The following is a 23,402-nucleotide window of genomic DNA, read 5'->3' as shown; positions in this document are numbered from 1 at the left end:
TTGGAGTGCTGACTGTCTGCTGTAAAATGCTGACTGTAAAGGAAGTGAGGGCTACAAAGAAATGTGAACAGCCCCAGCAAAGCGACCTATTTATTGTTATGAATTGCCCTCTGCTGCCCACCTTACAGGGCCTGGAGAAGTCAGGCAGGAAGGGCTACATTATTTCTCTCTCAGACTCATGCGCAGCTTCCTTAACTCCCCTGTCATCGCTGCGATGATTTAATTAAACCTACCCGCTTCCCTCAGCCTTCTCGCCTCAGACCAGCCTCGCCACTGACTGACAACCCAACACATTACTATGCACAGGCAGCAGGAGGGCGGCTACCAGCAGATATGAATGTATGAATAGATAGGATAAAAGGATGGAGTAATTGATTTTCTATCTGCTCTTCCATTTCATTAACTGAATAAATGTACTCGATTTTGGGCAGTTTTTTTTTTTTTTTGGCTTGTTCAAATCAGTCCCATTGTTCCATTGTTGGTTCTTGTCATTGTTGGTTGACTCTTGTTTATGTAGCATGATAACGTTGCAGAAAAATAAGCTGTTTTGTACCCAGTAGGACTGGGAATGTGAAGATGCGTTCCCATGATCCTCAGCAGTTCTGAAACAGTTCTATTTGTCATTCTCTTGTACGACTTGCCTTTGAAGATCTGACAAGAAGCTTTGTTTTGTTTTGTTTGTCATGTGGGATTTGTCCTGGTGTTAAGCAGTGTCACAGTTTTAATTGAAAATTCATGTTATCTACGGTGGCATGTATTTACATTACGAATTATACACAGAGCTTTACATTTTGACAGTGTACAGACATAAACCGCTCTACTTTTTTTTTCTTCTTCTCCCAGATGTGATCCATACTGTCGGCCCAATCGCCAGAGGAAATCTTGGCCAGTCCCAAAAAGATGACCTTGAATCATGCTACACAACCTCCCTCAAGCTGATGAAGGACAATAACTTGAGATCTGTGGTGAGTTGAGGCTTTGAGACAGATTTTAGAAACAGTCCAATGTGACAGAGTTGACGTTTCTTAAGACAGTGTTTTGAAATTTTGAAGTGAACAATAATGGTTTTCAAGATGACTGTGCAATGATGGTGTTGCTGTTAGAGACACTCCATTGTTTGCACATTTGTTTTTGATGGATGGATGGTTGCAACAACCTATGCTGCTCTTTTTTCAGTAGGGCACAAGGGGGAACAAAATCAGATAAAGAGACAAACAGGCATTATTTTCTGTTGGTCTCCACATGGGCTCTAGTGGATGCCCTGTTGTGACACCCTCAGTGACTACAGTTGCTCTTGTTGTTGTTGCACTAGCATTAATTCTCACATTTTGCATCATGAATTAGATAAAGCCAGATTATGAACCTATTTCACACTTGGGCAATTTTTTACATGCTTTTTGTTTTGTTTTAGTCAAAGTATTTGACTTTTGATGAAAATACTTAAGTTGTAAATTCTTCATAATTTCTTATTCATTCAAATCTGCATGAAATGAAAATTCACCCTATCTATTTTCTAAATGCATTTTATTATCTTATTGTGAACTATTCATCAGTACATGTTAATTTATTTATTTATTTTTTGGAATTTTAAATTAAATTTTTAATCCAAATGTCATAATTTAATCTTCCAGTAAAACGTCAGACTCTCTGGTGACACATGCTGGAATTTTCCAGTCGTTTAGTCCACATAAACCACCTTTTTTTTCCCATCAACATCCATAGAGAACCAAGTCCCTGCCCTACATTTCTTTTTTTTTCTTTTTTCTTTTTGATAGTCCGTTGCACTGTACTGTATGCCACAATACAGAATCTCTGTTGCTAAAATATCTGTTGCTACTTTTAATTTTAGCCAGTTTTACTCTAAAACGGAAAAGGCATCTGATCTTAATCATTGAAAATGACATGTTGATCAATAAAAGAATGAACAAAACGTTAAATAGACGTGAGTTCTTTTTCGCGGATTATAGTGTTTTAACGGTCAAGAACACACAAAATAATGTAAAAATTCTGCTCTTGGTGAGTATCCTCGTAAACACAGTTGGTTATGTCTTACATATAGACTACCGTTCAAAAGTTTGGGGTCGGTACGATTTTAAATACTTTTAAAAGAATTCTCTTCTGCTAACCATGGCTGCGCTTATTTGATTAAAAATGCAACAAAAATCAGTTATAGTATTAAATATTATTCCAGTGTAAATCAGCTATTTTCTGTGTGAATATATAGTAAAGTGTAATTTATTCCTGTGATCAAAGCTGAATTTTCAGCATCACTAGTGTCAGTGTCTTCAGTGTCAAATGATCCTTCACAAATCAGTATAATATGAGGATTTGATGCTCAAGAAACATTTATTATTATTATCAATGTTGAAACAGTTGTTGGTCTGTCAGTTGTACAGTTTTTTTTTTTTTTTTGGATTCTTTGATGAATAGGAAGTTCAAAAGACTTTTGTAACATTATAAATGTCTTTACTGTCACTTTCGATCAAATTAATTATTCCTTGATAAATAAAAGTATTGATTTCTTTCCTCCAAAAAATAAAAATAAAATTCTCACTGACCCCAAACTTTTGAACGGTAGTGTACATAAACAGTTGAGAAAGAAAAAATAATGTAACTGTAAAATGGATCCATGCGCTAGCTCTTAAAGAGACAGCAGCCTAATTTGTGTCTGTCATTAATGTTAATAAAATGACAAAAGATAGCTTTAATTGTTAGGAATTAGGATTAATAGCCAATGTATTTAATTTACTTAATTTAACTTTCACCGGATATTTTCAAAACAGCATTAAAGCAGCACTAAGTAGGAATTCAGTTTTTGTCAAACAGCGACCCCTAGAGTCGCTGTGGAGTACTTGTACTGTCGTGAATAGCACTCACGCAGAGATGGCTCGCACTCACGGCCGGATCCCCTCCCCCTGTACACCGGTACCTGTTCAGTAGGATGGACGCTGTAACGAGTGGAAATAAGGTGTGGCCCCTTTAAGAGCTGCGCGCGCCCTGTTTAACTGTCGGCAGTCTGTATTGTATGTGCGCCTCGAACACCACATGTATACGGCGCCGGGTTATTTCTGTTTGATGCTCATTTTATCAGAATTTTATCAGATCTGTTTTTTGCCGTAAAGCATTTCGTTACCAGTGATGGGAATAACGGCGTTATAAATAACGCCGTTACTAACGGCATTACTTTTTCCAGTAACGTGTAATCTAATTGATTACTCTTCTCATCTTAATAACGCCGTTACCGTTACTGCCAAAAAATGCGGCGCGTTACTTTAACTGATGAAGCTGTTTTTTGTTTTTTTCATCAGACCAACTAGATCTCTGAGCGAGAGGCAAATACTTTTTTTTACTGTTCTTCCTTGGTTAGTGGGCAGAGCACGAGACAAGCGCATAAATGCTGACGATTGGCTGAGGTAGAGTAAAATGTCATTGTAAGCCAATCAGAGGTAGAGTTGGGCGGGTGTTCGAAAGCACGCATAGTAGTGATGGGCATTCGGCTCTTTTGACTCAGCTCACTGAAAGGAGCAGGCTCTTTTGGCTCACAAACGGCTCTTTAAATGACTTTGACTATAATATTTCAATTTTTATTACATAATTATTTAATTTCTATAGGCTAAATTTGTAAAAATAGAGTCGGCTCTTCAGATATGCGAGCCAGCTCCCGACGTTCACCTAAAAGAGCCAGCTCTTAGAGTAACTAACTCTTAGAATCGCGAACGACCCATCAAAAGCTCATTCGCGAACGAGTCGATCCATCATCACTAACGCTCATTCGCGAACGACCCATCATCACTAACAGCTAACGCTCATGAATTCCGAACGACCCATCATAACGCATAGTCGGACAGGACAGGACACACAAGGAACAACACAAGCCAGTCAGTCAACGAGAGACAGGTATGGCGACGAGCTTAACAAGCTTAATTTAATTTTGCCTGTTGAGGGGCAATAAATATCAAAAGTTCCAAAACATCTATTGTGTTATTTGCATTGATCCACTATATAAACATAATATCTACATACATGGCATTTGATTGGAGGCTAGTCTCACTTTGTCCCACAGCAACATTTTTTTTTTTTTTATGTGTGTACAATGTTTCATGTTTCTGTTAATAATGTATTGTATTAAGTGTCCATTTTATTATAATATTCAGATTTATCATAAATAATTGAACATGCACATGTATTGTAAGTTCCGTTAAAGAGGGGTAGAGGTCGGGTCACATTTGAGCATTTAAAATTTAATTTTACTTGAAAGTAACGCAATAGTTACTTTTTTAAGTAACTAGTTACTTTTAAAATTTGTAACTGAGTATCTAATTTAGTTACTTTTTGGCAGAAGTAACTAGTAACTGTAACTAATTACTTTTTAAAAGTAACTTGCCCAACACTGTTCGTTACATCGCGAGACCTGATATCACGCAACACTTCCTGATGCTGCGGCCGGCGGCCCGCCGGCTCAAAGTTGCAAGTGTGATTTTTCCGCTCACATGCGATAGGGGGGTGCGAAACGACCACCATTCAACCCGGAAAGAGTAATATAACCATTCCAATGACTCCGAAGCTGATCGGTTGAGGTAAAAAACCTGCATTGTTCACTTTTAACTGGGCGCACAGCAGACGAGAAGTGCAGCGGACATCTCAAAGGCAGGCTTATCGTACATCTGTCGTGTCATTCTGTACTCGTGTTCTCAAGTTCAAGGCGGCAGACCAAAACAGTAAATCTAATCACAATACAAGCTAAAGTTCACTTCAAGAATGAACAAAGTGGCGTCAATACGTTTGAATTAAGGTATATGAAAAAAACAGCGCAAACAGAAAGAGAAAACTCAATCTATATAACGATATTTATTCAAGCCACGAAAACAAACCTGTTGCAAAAAAAAAAAGAAAAAAGAAGCATAATACACAATCTCCTTGGGTGAAGTCAGTACGAACATATATTTGTCCTAAAACGTTGTATTTCAATGGACAATTATGTGAGTGACGCTGTGGTGCTGCATCATTTTGAACAGCCGGAGTCGTAGTTGGGCACCGCCGGTGTGTGACCCTCTTTACGCATTGTTTTTTTGTCTAATGTTTGAAGCTCCTTTTAGGGGAAGGGCTCTGATAGCGACGCCATGCAAAGTGATGGAACATAATTTATTAATCATTACCCACCAAATTGGCTAGTGTGTTGATATGCATTACCCGCCACAGTGGATTTTTTATTCTTAGAGAATCATAAAGGCTTTGGTTTGCGTGCTAGCTTTTAAAGAACCATGCATACTGTATGTCGTATAGCCATAGAAACAGCTTGAATGGATAAGGCTCATATTTTCCGTATGACAATTATATTCAGATTGTTTCTCCGCTCTGTAAATTACCAGACAACCTCAGGCTTTAATGAAGCTGGCCAAAAACCAGCAGCTTTGGACCAGGAAGATGTAGAGTCTGATCGTTCACTGCTCCAGCTGCTGACCCTATCTCCACCATCTGGTGCGCATGAGTTATGGATCTGTTTTAATCCATGGTGGCCACAACCAGAGGGGCCGTGCACAAGGCAGACCAATCAGCTCCTCCATCCAGACCAGCAGAGGCCCCTGAGAGGATCTCTCACAATTAGCCATGATGAGACAGTCTTTGCGGGACAAATCGCTAACTTCGGCACTTGATGGACCACTTTAATCACACTGTGAGGATGGAGAGGTCTGCTGTCCTCATCGTTACAAGGGTGGAATCGTGCAGTTAAGGTTGCACGAATTAACTTTTGGCTGCGAGAAATGCACATGGCTGCCACGAGTGACTGGGAGTTAAATGCTAATTAGCAATTCTGTTTACACTGTGTTATCTTATGGCGTACACAGACCTTCACTGCTGCAGCCCACATAGAAGGTCATGAATGAGTCTGGGGTTTGGGATATATATCTGTTTACTCCCAAAGCGTATCCCAGAGATTCTTACAGGAATTATAATGTAGAATAAGAGAAGCCAGGAAAGGGGTCGTGCATCCTTCGCTCTATATTTCTTTCCCTAAGCAGTAGTTTTAGTACCCGCTCTCTTACATGCACATTCCACACATGCATTTAGCTTCCCTTCTCTATTTATTTATTCAATAATTCACATTTTGACGTTAAACAGGGCTCTGGTTTTACTCTAAGGCAGGTCCGGTTCGGTGGGACATGTTGAGACAGCTGCTACAGATTATTGTGGACATTCAGAGAAAACGCTGCTGCCCATTTTGATTGACTGATGTCTGTCCGTTGAGTTTTGCTAGCTGTTATGCTCGAGTGCTTTAGTGTATGCACATTTACCATTAGTTGCATACAGTGAAATTATAAAAATTCCCCTATTTTTATGGTCTGTGTCAGCGACTGATTTATAGCCGAGGTTCCAGACCACTTGCCTGGTAGATTAGTGCTAAACTCGTTGGTGAATCTGTCACTTAGAAGTGAAAAGAAAAAAAGGAACAGTTCCCCTAGTTGGATGCCGGAGTATTACAAGGAGATTTGAGACTTGAGAAAAAATGTCAAAAAAATAAACATGTGCAACAAAAGATGGGAATTGGATGAGCTCTTGAGCTAATCCTTGTTCTTGAGAGCCCAAAGACAGCCCCTGAGGCAGAGAGAGATCTGAACATGTGCTGCGGCCCACATGTGCTGCGCAGACAAATTCCCCTTGATTATCTCAAGAGATAGGTACCCGTGAACATATTTTTAGACAGGAGGAATCCAGTGCTGAAATGTTAGTATGAGGACCCTCGCTTTCTCCAAACCCCCCTGTTCCTGGTTACATGAGTGCAAGTTAACTGTAAAAAAAGAATATAAACATGATTATTTTTGTGAATTAGTTAAAACTGTAATGCAGTGTACTGTATTATTATTATTATTATTATTATTAGGCTCCAAATGCTGAACTTGTAATTAAAATGCCTGACTTTTGTTTTCTTTATCATTGATTGTATAGCATTTATATCACCATGAACATCTTTAGACGTGTGTTATCTACAGGAAAGGTTAGAAGGTAAGCATTGATGCGCTTGTCGCTTGCCAACAAACGCTCCCACAGATTGGGATGAGTAATGTTTTACTGGAAGAGATAGCTTAGGGCACATTAGTTTAGCATGACACCTGTGTTTGCTCCGTGAAGCTGAATAAGGGATGAGCTTCATCTTCAGAAATGACAAGCTCTCGCAGCCAAGATGCTTAACCTCCAGAATGTGGTTTAACGCTTCTTGGACCAGAGGCAAGAGATGGAGGACTCTCACTCTTCGTCTCTGTCGGGTCTTGGCGTTTCTGCTTTTTTCCACATTAAGGTTGGGAAAGATCCGGAGTAAACTTAGTGAGGGTTTGAGAGCTAGTTTGATTATAACTTGTACGTTGTGATGCTATTGTACAACATGTGACCTGTCTGTCTGTCTGTCTGTCTGTCTGTCTGTCTGTCTGTCTGTCTATCTATCTATCTGTCTGTCTGTCTGTCTATCTATCGATCTATCGATTGATCGATCTTCTATCTGTTTGTCTGTCTGTCTGTCTGTCTGTCTGTCTGTCTGTCTGTCTGTCTTGACAATAACAACACTGCTATCCATGTATCAATCTGTCATACTATCTATATTGATTGTTCTTTCTGTCTGTCTGTCTGTCTATTATTCTCTCTGTCTGTAAAGTCTAAACGTTCAATCTTCAAGGCTTTAAACGTTTTTAGCTTTCTTTTTATACATATATATATATATATATATACTGTAAAATACCTTCTTACAAATCTGCATTTTGTTCGCTTTCTCAATTCACTTCGGAATGACACACAACCCAGATATCTAAATTATGTCCCAGTTGCCTCAAACCATACATTCATGTAATGCTACTTTTGTGGATTTGTGTTTTAAAGGAAGTGTGCTTCTGTGTGTATGTGAGAGAATGTGATTTAAACCCATCATATCTGGTCACACCACTCCCATGTGAACCCCAAATACACACTCCCACCCCTGTGCTCTGCTCGTTTCTGCGACAGAGCTAGCAATCTGTCACGTTCCCCTGGAGGCTTGTTGGAGCCACGTGTGACCGCGGCCTGGTCTGAGGACATCAGCAGAGCTAACCACACTCCAGAACGCCAGCATGGGGAATAGTGGGAACTGTGGCTCTGGCAAAGTACATTTACCATGCACCCATGAAGCCACAAAATACTCTACGGCGCTGAGAACTAATAATTTACGGTGGCCCATGTCTCGATCGGCTGGCTAGATTAAAAAAAAATTGTCGCCACAAAGGCCTCTGCTTATGTGCACCGTTAGCGGTAGTTGCTCATATGGGCGGTGCTGCGGTAAAATGAAAGGGACGGGTGAGTACAGATCGCAAAATCAGTCAAGATAATAAAACTGTCTGACCGGCCTGGGTGGGAGGAGTCTTGCTCTAGTGCTCTGTCAATATGTATGAGAGCAAAGAGACATTAAATGCACCACACTTTCCGGGGTATTTTGGGACAGCGGGAGCTTGGGGAAGCAGAAGAGGTTTTTAGTAACATTGTTAATGAGAGAAGACTTGATAACAGTTATGAAGAACAGAAAGAGAATAGAAACTCATAGCAGACAGTGTTGCTGATAAAGCATTCACACTTTGTGATTAACCAGGGTGTTAATTGTCTTTTTTTTTTTAAGCCTCAAGCACCTAAATCACTGGTGGAAGAACTTGCTCTAGAAAAAACATTTAGCTAGTTAGCTACAGTTCAGAAGTTAGGGTTTTATATAATTAAAAAATACAGGGAAAACAGTCGTATTGTGAAATAGTATTACAGTCTAAAACGACGTTTTTTTTTTGATATATTTTAAAATGTTTTTTTGTTTTTTTTTGCTGTAATGGCAAAGCTGACTTTTCAGTATTATTCCAGTCTTTACTCTTCAGTGTCACATGATCCCTCAGAAATCATTCTAATATGGTGATTTGCTGCTCAAGAAACAATTCTACAATAGAATAGAAAGCCTTTATTGTCATTATACAAATGTACAGAAACATTTAGGAAGTGCTTCCCTTGTCACAAAATAGAAATGGAAATAGAAGTTGTATCCACTGGTTCTTAAAATAAATGTAATTCATTGTTTGCATTTAAAGAGACAAAATTTCGGCAACATGTTTTATGGGAGCGACAGTGTGTCAGACAGTCCTTATGGTAATTGTAGCCAATCATCTTAATTATCTCACATAACTTGAGACAAAGTAAGGTTGTTGTTGTTGTTTTTTAATACATGAATTAATTTGGTAAAAAAAAAAAAAAAAACACATTTACCAAATAAATGGCTATATGAGGTCTAAAAAAGTCTTAGAAAACTGGTTATTAAAACCTAGTGATATTTTTCTCTCTCTTGTTTAGCATAAATTGAATCGTAGCAGAGGTTCTGTCATTGGGCATGTGTTTGTAACTATAGTCTCAACAGTCGACCCCTCAGAGAGCAGATCATCTCCATAAGGACTTATTGAATGCCTAAAGCAACTGTAGGTGGATAGGTCTCTTGTCTTCATTACCCATGCCAGCCTGTTCTCATTCCCATCCCGTAAAAACAGCCAGTCACTCCTGCGTGAGGACAACGCCATCTGGTAGCCATTCCCCACTCCAAGGCGATTCATTTTTCCCCAAACTCATAACATACCCTCCGGTCCTGACCTTTTACAAAGAGAAATAACTATGTTTACCCAAAACATCATCATCGTCTCATTTTGCATTGATTTCTTTTGTGAGTTTTTGCTCATTATATGACATTTATGTGTGTTATTAAATTGTCAAACCTCTTATTTTTCTTTAAAGAACAGAACAGTTATGAAAATTTCTGGAAGATACAAAACAATGAGGGTTTTTTCCCTTACGTTTGGCCCTATTAAGAATATTTGATATACCTCGAATGGCTTTGTTGGACCGCTAATAGTCCCATGAGTAACAGACCTCCTCCAGGTTTTCAAAGCCCACAAGGAACCACGAGTAGGTGCTTTCCGCAGTGCTACATCATTGAGATATTTTGGTAAATACGCATTAAACAAACTCCTGGGCGGTCTACTATCATTTTGGACAGTAACAAAGAGTTGGGCAGCATTTAGTGGCCTCTCTTTTCCCAGACAGATGTGTAATCATAGCACTAGCTTGCTTTTAGAACCACAAATTGTTGATTGAAATACTGAAAGCCCAGCAGAATGAGTGATTGATGGTGTTGTGCGGTGAGATTGAATGTCCAGTTTTAGAGTTTCAGAGTTTCCATTGGCTCTGTGTTGTAAGTTGAGATGATTTTTTGGCCTACAAACCCACTTGGAGGTGCTCCTAGTTCTACCATTTCATTAAACACACCATTACATTAGTATTGTGCATGCAAAGAGAACATAATTGGAAGATAGGAAGCCCTTAGCTTATCCTGTTATGTATTCTAGGTCAATAGAGAGACTTGGCATCTTGCATTATACAGCACAACCAGAAAAGGGATACGTAAAAACTCTGCCATCATTTTACTCGCCATCATGTTGTTCAAACCCTGTCTGTTGATAAATGTTTTAAATGTTTGTGTCCATACAATGAAAGTCTGTGCAGTCCAAAACAACATTAAACCCCAGTGGCATCTTCTAAAACATCATCTTTTGTGTTCCACGTAAAGTCATACAGGTTTGGAAGGACATGAGGGTGAGTAAATGATGGCAGAATTTAAATTTTACTCTTCAACGATTGCACAGAGATAAGAGAGCTAATTTGTTGATGCAGTCGTCTGACGATAGAAAATCAATTGCAGTATTATTACCTTCACTGTTTGGCAGCAATTTTTGTCACCATCTCATTTACATGGTGCTTAATCGATGCATTTCGAGGGACATGCATAATTAATAACCTTGTGCGATGCATGAGGTAATTAATAATTGAACTGAATGACTTTACTCAGCATTGTACCTAAGCGCCTGTGGTGATGTTTTATTGCATGAACATGTCCAATCATGTTCATGTAACAAACAACAACAGAAATCTTGTGAAAAAGATATTATAAACACTCCAAATGCAGGAATGGACCCCTGAAGAGTTTTATCACAGCATTTAAAACCTTTGTGGTGCTTCATTACTTATGCATTTAAATGTTTGCATGTAAAACCGCCACCCCATCCGCTCTCTCTTTCAGGGATTCAGCTCCCAGAGTGATTAATTAATGTACATTTATGTGCTTAACGGATCACACACCAACTTTCTCTCCAGCCCTTTCCCCCCTTCCGCTCATAAATTATTGTCACTGTACGTAAGTGGTACCGGCTTCATTTCTGGAATAGCTGTGAGTGGCATAAAGCTTTTATTGTGGGTGTGCGCGGGCAGCCCTTAAGACCGCTAAGCAAACCGCAATAAAAGCTTGACGGTATTGAAGGGTTTATGGGTAGATCCATATAAACTCTCTTTTTTATTCTGTGTCCACTGATCGACTTTTAATGCTCCTTTACTGGAACACGCCGGTGCTTTCTTTTGCTTGTGCATGCTAGGATATTGAACCGTGCGATGAGCTATAATGAGGGAAATTATAACTTTTTTAATTTCATTATTTTGCTCACACTGCTCACTACATTGCGGTAAACTTAATCAGGAAAGCTTGAGGCTCAGCCTGCCGCTTTGTTTTCCATAAGCCATATGCGTGGAGATGAGAGCTTTGGTAATGAGCAGCAGATTTGAGTGATGATGTAAAATTACTCGGCTGCGGGACCTTTTTATCTCGGAACACTCTCGTGTTTATGGTTTTAATATCCGTGCTTTCCCGAGCAGCTGTGATGGCGACACACTCTCCACCGGAGTTTGTGGCGGAGCGCAAAACACGATTCCTTTCCAGACTTCTGTAGTCAGGTTTGTTTCCTCTGCCCTACATAAAAACACCTGCATGCATCTAAAAGGTTAATTAGAGTGAAGCTTTAAAAAGGTCACAGTGTCACTTAGTGTTGTCTTTGCTATTTATCTGATCCAGAAACACAGGCAACACTAAGCCAATTAGCTCCAATTAGGACGGTGGCGTTCGGGTTGCCTAGCACGCATTAACGAAGAAGGCCGTCTGTAATTTCCACAGTCGCCCTCGCTCTGAAAGTGACGAATTTGTGAGATTGCAAAGTGGGGCATGCAGGAATTGGTGCATCCCTTGACATTTCACCCCGACCATCCAGGAACCGTAGTCAGGTTTGGTGTTGGCCTGAAATATGGAAGTATGTAAAATATGACATTTTACTCCGGCGTTCTAATCAAGGCTGATGAAGGGGCATAGTGGGAGAAATAAAGCATGTAGCAGGCATACGGGGTGTGGCTAACTGATTACGAGCCTCAGGGAGCCATCTGTGACTGTGTACCCTTATCTTTTTTCCTTTTGGAGGTAATTTTAGAGTACGTGGTGTGGGTGTGTGGGGGGGGGGGGGAAATGGCACTCAGCTATGTGCAACAAAAGTAAAACGAAAAAAGTTTGAATTGGAAAAGTTTACACCAGCGGACTTTATTCACCTAAATGCACTGTGCTAGGCTTTGATATGTGCTGTCTGTCAACTTGTCAAGTGAATTCTCAAAGGAGGAAACTTTTGGGATCATCTAGTGAATTTCAATTGTTTGTATTCCTCTGCCACGCCACAATAGGATCGACAGCCAAGAGGTTGTCAGTGGAAAATGTTGATTAAACAGATGTTGGTCTCAGTGGCTCTGTGGGAGATGAGGATTCCACAATGAGTGGATATTAATTAGACTTTACCAAGGGTGGGTTTCACATTCTGAAGCAAAACAAGAGACTTCATCTCCTTTGAGTTTCACAATGACAAATGGCAGGTGGAAGAATTCTGTGTGCCAAAGCGATTCCCTACGGCTCGTATAGACACTGAGGTACCACTTGAGAATCTGTGGTTGTGCTGTTTAATGCAATACGGCTTTTTTATTAAACATAATTTAAACAAAACCTAATTAATCATTACTTTTGAAGTTTGTTTGTTCGGGAGTAAAACAGTGGACACTCAATTCACACTTATAAATGTTTGAATGTCATTGCGGTATTTAACAAAATCTTTGAATTATGGTCTAATTTGACAGCACTTCAGTCATGTCGTGTTCTGACATCCTCATTGACATGCAGATTTTTATAGTATGAACGTAACGTGAAGGGAAGATATTTGTTGCATATAAGTTCCAATTTTTGCAGGGTATACAACCCAAAATGGGTTCAAAAGATTCATATAAGGTCAAGATTCATCGTAATGCAAATAGTTGACTTTCAGTGAGCATGTCAAAACAAAGCAATGTAATATTGGACATTTTGTCTTAGAAGAAAACGAATTTAGTTGAAAGTAATCTTGTATCTTGCTGGACAAGATCAGACAATGCGCACCAGGCTTTTGAGGTAAAACCGATTGCCATTAAAAATGCAGAGTGTAAAACCTTGAGGAACTCTTTCTTAAAAGGCGGAGGATTGTTATTTACCAGAGCCCTTGTGAGAGAGGAGCATGTTTCATTCATTAGAGACATTTGGACCTGGGATATATGAAGGTCTGTCAATGTGCGCACCGCCGCTAACACCTCCTGACAGCTTTCATCCCATGGGCGAGGCAGATTCACCCAGCTGCGAAAAGTGCAAGAAATCGCCTAATCAGTTCATGCAGCCAGAGTTCCATCTTGCCGTCGTTATCACGGCCGTCAGTGTTGATTGCAGTGTGAGGTGCAAGAGGTGGTCTGTCCCTGGTGATTGTTTTAACAGATTGCTTTTCCTGTGTCAGTGGCGAGGTGGTCAGAATGAGTTCTTGTTTACATCATTACAGTTAATTAACAGGCAGAAGTGGAGCAGCGGGGAGCAGGCGCCGGTGGGGCTGAACCAAACTGACACGTACAGTATATGCGCGTGCACGACATCGGTAAGGATGTCACATTTTTCCACAGTGGTGGCCGTCAGAGTTGCTCACCTCCACAAGTCATGAGTCCAGATCAGCTGCAGAGAGCCTGTCTAGATGTGAATGATTTGATTAGATAATCAAAGTGCCGTCAAGCATGCGAAAGCACGTCTTTGTCTCATACCCGTCTTCTAATTCTTCCCTCCCAGTATACGCTCTCATCATTACACTTCAACACAGCTACGCATGGGGGCATTTTCAATTTAATGCTCGCAGATGGATATTTTAATTATCATTGAATCAACCGTAATGGGGTCTACGAATCTGTGCATTCTTTATAACACATTTAATTAAAGTTGCAGGGCATGACGTGGAACACGACACCGCCACTGCATCAGACAACTGCTCGACAAGTAATGAAGGAAAAACTAGCCAATTATCTCACACCAACAAATAAAAGGTTTAGTACTTGCTTGTTTCTGTACAAGGAATTAATGACTTCATGTTTTTCATACTTTTTTTCCCCCCCGATGTATGTTTTATCCATGGCTGTATTTTAATATAGAAGTATATACTATAGAAGTTTCCAGAGCATTGTACAATATCAGTTTCACGACCAGCCACTGTGGCGAATGATTTTCTAAAGTTACTAGCCACTGAGCATTTTCACTGGCCACAATTTTGATATTGATGCCATGAGGAAAAACTGCCATATAGATACTTTTAAAATGATCTCATAATAATTTGGCAGCAGGGATATTAGGCTGCTGTCCCTTTAAGACCTGACGCACATATCCATTATACTGTTACACATGCGTTTTCTTTCTCAATCTCAACTGTTTACGTTCACTTAAAACATGTCTGAATGTGTTTACGTGAATATTCGTTATTTTGACATTATTTTGTGTATTTGACTTTTTAAGAGCAATAAGCAGTGCAAAACAACTTAATTTAGCACTGAGATGCAGCTTTTTGTGCACACAGTAAAATTAGAGTAAAATGATGAGCAATACACGCAATATGATGCCGAAATTCAAGCCCTGTAACACCAACAAGATTCATCCGGAATAAATTAAACGAGTGAGGGCAGGCGGGTTTGTGTGTCAACTCACTGTCGGAGAGATGAGAGAGAGCAAGAAAGTGCAGCTGGTATCTTAGGCCTATTTATTCTGCAGAAAATGTGTATTGGAAGTGTTTTGAGATATTTTAGTATTGATATGTATCGAAAAATCTATATTTTTGACACTATATTGCACTTAGTTTATTATTTCAGATGCCAAAGTGACTTGTACTGTATGACTGACTGCATTATACGGCACGCCACTGCTGAAATTTGACAGGTTGGCGGGTTTTAATGTCAAGCCCTGTATAAATTGTATACAAAATTAAATTAATTAATAAAGTATAAAATAAAGAATTGTAAAAATGTTAAACACTATTATACTAAAATGCATGTAATGTCCAAACCTTTCACTGGTAGTGTAAATTTAAATGTTGAATCTCATAGTAAATTATAAATATAGTCATTTAAACTAAGACACACCTGTGAACCTTTTACCAGAGGTGAGTGTCATCCAGGCTAGCACTATGTGTATGAAAACAGGTGTCCGTGGTATATTTGCACCTCCAGACTCACACAGATTGCTTTCCCGCAGAGCTGCTAAAGGCCTCAGTGGTTGCCTCACATCCTGTGACATCGCTCTCCATATGCACATTAATTTATGCCTACCACAGCCGCTGACTCAGAGAAAGGAGGAAAAAAATGCACCAGGCACATCTTATTAGATTTCCTTTGTAGTCCAGATATCCAGTGTTGGACATATTTAATAACCCTCAGCTAATTATAACTGCTTGTTATAGTTTTGTGCAAATTATTTTCTGGAGGGTAATGCTGACAGGTGTGCTGAGTGATGTCTATGGCTGGCTGCCATTTTCGGGTGTGATGACAGAAATGTGGACATAGGAATGGAGTCTTGGGGAGTTTTGTTGAGGGGAGAAATAACCTGGTCTTTGTTCAGTGCTTGAGACACTGGAGCGATAAAGTACCTCGGCTTTTTTTGGGTTGAGCAATGATGTACCAAATTAAGTTTAATCACATTACAAGGTTTTTATCATGTAACTGACATTTACTCCTCAACAGTTTACCTTTGATATAGTATCTCAACACGTTTTACCATTGCATAGGGGAAAAAAAATAAAAGCATAGCCATTTGCCATATGGCTAGATTTCTCAGCATTGACACCTCTTTTCCATTTGCAGCATGCTCAACACATTTCCAAAAATAATGTCAATATTTATATACATTTTATATCTAATTTTAAATAGTGCTTTTTTTGTGCAAGCAGCAGGAGGATTTAGAGTGTGAAATATCTCTTATGTTTTGGTGCATTATTGTGTGAAGCTTTCTTGCTGAAAACAAAGACCTTCTTTGAAACTAACTGAAATCCTTTGACATTTAAATCAGATTTGCACATTAATATATACAGACTTTAGGCAAATCATACATGTATGGTGTACATTAATTCTGTAAACACAACTTTGTTCATGAATGTAATGTCTCCCATAGGCAGCAGTGCTACTCTTGTGTTTACTGTTTTTTTTTTTCCGCTTCAGGCAGGGGGACTGAACGCTTTCATTTCAAAGCAAGTGATGTTTACGCCTTTGCCGTAATTCTTTAATCACAACCGTCATCCCAGCATATCACCAGGTTTAGTGGCATTACCATCTCCCAAGGTCACTTCTAACGAAGAAGGTCTTCACCACGCCTGCAAACCATTGATTGGCTTTCAGCTTCAGTCGGGCACAAAACAAGGTCTGCTCTCACATTCATGAGGGAGCCTAGTCACATCTCAGCAGTGTTTATGAGAGACGCGGCGAACCCTAATACAGAAGATGAAGGTAGATCAGCCCTATATACAAGCATGAATACCAAGAGAGGCACCACGATCCATCCTCATAAATTGCTTGTGTATTCATAGAGTAGGTTTCATAGCTTTAACTCGTTTTTCTCTCGTCATGCATAGGGATTAGACACAAAGTTTTCTTCAAGTTCAATGTGGTAAAGGAATAAGTTGCCTTAAAAGGAAAGTTTTGTTGTCATTTGCTCACCCTCATGTCGTTTCAAACCTGTATGACTTTTTTTCTTCTATGGGACACAAAAGGGAAATTTTTGAAGAATAGGCTGTCAAGCTCCAAAAAGCACCATAAAAGTGCTCCAAATGACTCATTCAGTAATAGGGAAGCTACTTTAAAACTGTATGCCAAATAAAGTCAAGCTTACCCTCCTAAAAATATCACATTTGGGTTCGGTAAAGTGTTTTGTAAGAAGTCTCTTATGCTCACCAAGGCTTTAATTACTTGATAAAAAAATACAATGTGAATTTTTATATTACAAATAATATTACAATTAGTAATTAGTATTACAATTTTAGATAATCTTTTTCTAATTTAATATATTTCCAAATGTGATTCATTCTGAATTTTCAGCATTATTACTCATCATTACTTCAGTGTCACATGATCCTTCAGAAATCATTCTAATACGCTGATTTGGTGTTTAATAATTTATTTATTTTTTCTGTTGTGCAGTTTAATATTTTTGTGGAAACCTTGCTAAAAAAAAATCTGGATTCTTTGCTATAGAAAGGATTCTTTAAAATAGAAAGTTCAACAAAACAGCATTTATTAAAAATGGAAATTTTTGGTAAAAATTATAAATGTCTTTTGTGTTGATCAGTTTAATGCATCTTTGATAAATAAAATATTAATAAAAATAATCATTTGAACAGTCGTGTTTTTAATGGACCATTTTCACAGACTGTGATGATGTGTTTTAACGGTCATCAGCATCGTAAATCCTGCAAAGTTTTTTTTTATATTTTCATTTTTTTTATGTATACATTTATAACACTATACTTTGTATTATATTACTTTTGCATCAAATTACAAAAAAACTAGTTAACACTGCTGTGAGGGTGTTTCTAATACAGCGGCCGTGGGAGTGACGATAAAGTTGACATCTTTCTCTCTTCTAACTGCCGTTATCAATCCGACTATGATGACTTTTGCTTCTGAGAAACCCGGAAATGTGAAAAGTGTCCATTTTACGGAGCCCCTAAAGGGACATGGTGATGGAAAAATTCTGAGATGACAGGAAAATAGTTTTGAGTTTTCCCCCCCGAGAAACTTTGCGTTCATTCGCAAAACCATTGCGTTTTCTCGCAACAACTTTTGAGTTCGCTTGAAAAACGTTTGTGTTCTTTGCGAGTGAACTTTTCTCGGGGGAACGCAAAACATTTCACGAGCAAATACAAACTCGAGGGAACTCAAACCATTTGCAAGAGAATGCAAAAGCACTGACAAATATTTGTTCCCCATATTTATTTTCTTCACCATGTCACTTTAGGGACATTAATTTACACTAATAAGTAAACAACACACTAATTTAAATGTATAACTCAATTGGAAACATTGTGATAAATAGCAGTATTTAACTAAATATTTATTTCTCTACCAAAAAACAAACAAAAAAATGCCTTACAGTGAGTTCCAGCAAGTCATGATTTTGATTATTTAAAGATTCCAAACAAAGAGATTTGCTATTGCAAGGGTGAGTGCACATTTTAATGCGAGTAAAAAAAAAAAAAATAGTATCACAATTTTGTCACTGTTCCCTGCTATTTGGAACCAGTTGACTACACTATTGTGAAAACAGCTTATTTATTGAAAACCTTTGCTTCTCTTTTCATTTTTAGCTCTCAAATCAAATATGACACATTTAGGTTTGACATCAATGACATAAAACGTCACAGACTTGCACGTGTCTCATGACAAAATGTCATTGACGTCAAAGCCCTCTTGATGCATCATACTGCATTATATTTGACTTGAAAGCTACAGCAGAGGTCAAGATTTTCATTGAAATAAAGTACCACAGGGAACATGCCCTCTTCAGTTTGTGTGCAAATCAGAGATGAAGTCATTGTAAAAATCAGATCAGCTGTGACTACATGAGAGTGTCCATTATTTATTTTCCGGGTTGATCTGGACTCTAAGATGGTTGTAATGTTATATTTATGTCCTCTGTCACCATAGCTCCCTCATAAAATGGTGAGCCATGTACCAGTTATTTAGCATATGATGAGATTATAATATGTGACATTGAGCTCAAAATAGATCCTAGATTATAGATATTGGTCTTTTTTGGCTCTCTGCTCGTTAACAGACTGACAGCCCTTGAAGTGAATCTGTGCTCCTGCTCTTTAGAGGTAATTAAAAATGATATGGCACATTTCCATTAATCTGCCATCTAGTGCCCTGCTGATGAGTTCTTGGTGTAGTTTGACAGGTTAACCATTCGTCTCTCTGTCAGACAGTGACCTGAAATTGTAAATGTAAAGGTCTCCGGTACGTTGTTTGGTCCTTTTTAACCACATCATTAGTGTAGATCCAGTTCTGTTGATTCATCTCTTTCTATTCATACAGAATCAATTTGTTGTACAAATGTGTCTAATTGTGGCGAGACAAGTATATAAAACAAATGTACGGTGTTCCTTCTTTAAAGGGAATGTCATTCCCCATGTTAAGTTTTCACTACGTGGAGGTCAGAGCATAGAGATGTCTGTGGCACATTTCTAAAGTAAAGCCTGTGATCTGTGAAGTGTAAAACCATCAAATGTGACAATGATTATATTAGCTTATAATTGTGGCCAGGAAGTCTTGCGGAGAGAGACATATAGGCATCGTACTGCTTGTAATAAATGAGCTGAACGTTCCAGGTCCTTCACTGCCATCCGTTGACCAGAGTCGTTGTCTGAGGTGTCTTGTGGCCTGTGGGGATACAGCATTTCTGCTGTCCTTACCTAATGAGGCAAGTGAATTCAGACAGCGAGCTGATGATTTGCCCTCTGTTTTGCAGCTTTTATTTGATGTATTTATTTGTATTTTAAAAGTTGTCGCCTTGGTGCTGAAGCTAATGTACTGTATAACGTGAAAGGAGAAATGGCCTGTTAGTGATTATGTGAAATGTTGATAGCTCTTCTATTTTAAAAATGTAATTCTAGCATACTAGAATTGTAGGCATTTGAGCGGAGTACTGTCACACCCAACAAACAAAATAGCAAGACAAATTACACCGATATGGGTGTTTCTTCAAATGCAGTTTATTTATTTTTAGTTATTTAAAGGTCACAATGAATCTGTCTTGGAAACCCATTGCTATGCCTACATTTATTTTTGTTACTTTTCACATAGATTTTATGTATAGATTGTATACTTAGATAAAATCCAGAAAAATTACAGCTGTCCCGTAGCTGTGGTGTCATTTTCTCCACACCAAAATCCATATTGTTGATCCAATTTTGTCAAATAATGCAAAAAGTGTAAATGCTATTTTATTGTTTTTAGGATACATAAAATGCCCGTTTAGGAAGAAGAGGTTTTTTTTTTTTTACTAAATAAATAAATTAGTAATTAGTAATAAATTAGTGAAAGTGTGAAATGTTTGTTATAAGAGCGTTTATTCGCCCAGACTGACAATTTTGCGCTGTTCCATTGTCTATGACTTAATATAATATAAATGTGATTTGTGAAACACCAAGAAATTCAACTGTGGGCACTAGTTCACCCAAAAAAATTAATTCAGTCATCATTCAGATTTACTCACCCTCATGTTGTTTCAAAACTGTATGAAACGTTGTTTTGGACCACGTTGACTTTTATTGTATGGACAAAAACACATGAGAAAAATTCAAAATTCATCAAAAAGACATACAGGCTTGAAACGACAAACCTGGCGAAAATTTTTTTTTACATTTACAGTGTTTTACATTTTTGGATAAACTGTTCCTTCCATTTGGGCCAGAAGTGCCTATAGTTGAAAGAACACCCATTTAACACAATGCTTTAGTAAGATATTCTATATTTATTCCAATATGAATTACAACCTTCTCGATTACTAGTAACATTCTTCTGTGTTTACTTTCTATATTTTTGTTTTTTAGTTAACCCACACTGTATTTATATAGTTTTCTATATTGATGTGTTTTGCAAACCATCATTATACAAAACTGATTACGGACTAGTGAGGCATGATATATAAAGCGATAGGGGTGATGCTTTTCCTGTCCCCTTCCGTATGCTGTTCTCTCTGAGGTCTCTCTCCAGCAGTGCAGAGCTGATTAGGGACTCAGTGGGAAGCGAGTGGGTGCCTGGCCGAAAGTCTCCTCTTATTGTCTTAAAATGGCCCCGAACTGTGCAACTCTCAGATGGTGGTCTGATTATGTTTCCCTGATGACAGACTTTTTCAAGTGCGTATGACCCAGTCTCATTGGCTTTCTGTAGTTTTATAAATTGTAAATGTCAGATGAATTTATCAGCCTTGATTTGACACAATCCATCATGTTCATTCTTGTGAAATGCAATTATATCCCTGAAGTACGTTTCGCACTAGCTACGTCCGAGATGTAATTTAAAATTAAATGGCTAAATTTGGATGTTAATTAATGTGTCATCAATATTCATGGTGATCACATATAAAAAGGTCCTAGTGTTTTCTGATGTGACATTTTAAAGACATGATTCTTGGGTACCAGTGTTGCAATGAATGAAAAACAGAAGTTTGTCTGAAAGTTTTTCATAAGCGTGCCACACATGCATTTGGCCTTCTCACGCAAATCTCTCTTTATCCACAAGGTATCAACGGCTTGACAATGGCGCGCCATAACGGCATGTATGTAGGCTGGGAGACGGGGAAGGCGCTGGGCAAAGTGGCTATAATTCATCGGAACCACCTGGTGATTCCCCCAGTCACCTTCCTGTTTCCTGTGTGCCAGATGCTTCTTGCATACCCAATCAATCAGCGGTGCCGAGCTGCTGCTTACCACGGCCGACCTTGAATCACATTCCCCTGCTTCTGCGTTTTGGGGTCTCGTCCGGGAGCTTATTCCCTCCTCAGTGTTTCTCATTTGGAGACGCACCTGTGTCCAGACCCAGATAAACCGTGTCCTCTGAGACTGCTCGGGGCACTTCTCTGCCTTTCTGGAAGTGCAACAAGGCAGTACTCTGGGATCCCCAGCCAATCATGGATTGGCCATGCAAGGTGATTTAAAATGCATTGGAGGAAGGAAGATATATAATTATGTTTCTCCGAGGGGGATAGGCTTAATAACCAACTATAAGACAGTCAGTGTTGTCGTAAGATTCAGGCAGTGAAGGCAGGGTTCACACTTCCTGAAGCTACTGTTTTTATTCGTCTTCATTCATGGAAATGTAATGTTCATGGATATTTCACAGATGTTGACAAAGGCTTAATCTGTGCTTCAGGCAAAAGTCATCCGAAGCAAAATTTGTTTTGGCAGTAGAGCTCTGGTTTCTGAGCGGTTATGGAATACCTGTCTCTCACATCGCTACAAGGCATTTAATTCACACAATTCACACTGAAAATGGATACTTCACACACACTGATGGCTGCTAAAGAGCAAAAGCTCAAACGCACCACGTTTCAGGTTCAGTCAGTAATATGTGATTGTGACCATTGCAAAATGATTTGCTTCATTGACCTTTAAATATGTTTGTAAGTTAAATGCAGTAACTTCTTTTCAGCCTTCTAAAAATATCAGCTTCAGTCCGTATGGTCCCTCATTTCCAATCAATGCTTCCTCAAGAGGCAAGCTACTTTTCATCTGGAGAGCAAATAAAAGAAAGAAAATATGAAAGAAACAGAATTATTTTGGAGTCCTTTGAAAGTTTGCGAGCATTTTAGTAGGGAAATTGCATCACTTCCCTGCCTAATGTTTTTGGTTTTTGATGGTGGGGAGGTGGGCTCTGCGGTTCCACCTGAATGCCGGTGGACATCCATCCCGAGCACCTGGGCAGGGTGAAGGAGCGCGTGATGCCCGGCTGGCCTTACGGTCTGATAAAGCACTTCCTCCCCTGAAGGTGACCCTTAGTCCCTGGAAAGCGTTGGACCCGTCGGCTGTCAGCTGTTGTGGACCTGCCACGGTCTATTAAGCACTTTAATGATGACCACTGCCAGGGGCCGGAACAACTGGAGAAATCCCTCCTTCTTTTCTCTCTCCTCTGATTCCTACCCCATATTTGTTTCTTTGTTGTGTTTGAAATATAGATGTTTTTCCTGACAAAATGGAGGTGATAAATCAAATACTGAACTGCAGTTTTATTTCCTCATAATGGGGTAGCATAAATTGTAACAGCAAGGAATGAAATACACATTTTGTACAGCACTGCCATAATTAAAAGTATAACAATGTTCAAGTGAAAAATCAAATGCTCAGACTGACATCTCAAATGATGAATCAAATGAATGACTCAAATTATGATTTAAAAGTTTAAGCTGCCTGTTCAATTTATGAATCAAAAGCTCAAGCTGATGAGAATTGATCAATCATGAGCAAATTACACGCTACATCAGTCATGTCAAACATTGCATAAGGACGGATTTTTGATTTGATCTCAGTAAGTCAAATCTTTTGATCAGTTCACCCCAAAGATTTGTTCAGATTTGTTCACTGATAATTTTTTTGTTGAAAACAACATTGGCTTAAACCCTAACTTAATGA

At 38.8% G+C, this 23,402-nt stretch overlaps 1 protein-coding gene across 1 annotated transcript in view; it reads left to right on the top strand.

Annotated features, from left to right (window-relative positions):
• macrod2 (mono-ADP ribosylhydrolase 2) overlaps positions 1–23,402 on the top strand; it is a 614,652-nt gene that overhangs the window by 416,418 nt on the left and 174,832 nt on the right. The window contains exon 6 of the mRNA XM_056252970.1: positions 844–965. Coding sequence (XP_056108945.1) covers positions 844–965 — 122 coding nt within the window. The remainder of the gene's footprint in view (positions 1–843; positions 966–23,402) is intronic.

The sequence above is a fragment of the Rhinichthys klamathensis genome, unplaced genomic scaffold (assembly GCF_029890125.1).
Source record: "Rhinichthys klamathensis goyatoka isolate OS25496 unplaced genomic scaffold, OSU_Roscu_1.1 h1tg000100l_1, whole genome shotgun sequence".
In the NCBI taxonomy this organism is placed as follows: domain Eukaryota; kingdom Metazoa; phylum Chordata; class Actinopteri; order Cypriniformes; family Leuciscidae; genus Rhinichthys; species Rhinichthys klamathensis.
This window is presented reverse-complemented; position numbering and strand designations above follow the sequence as displayed.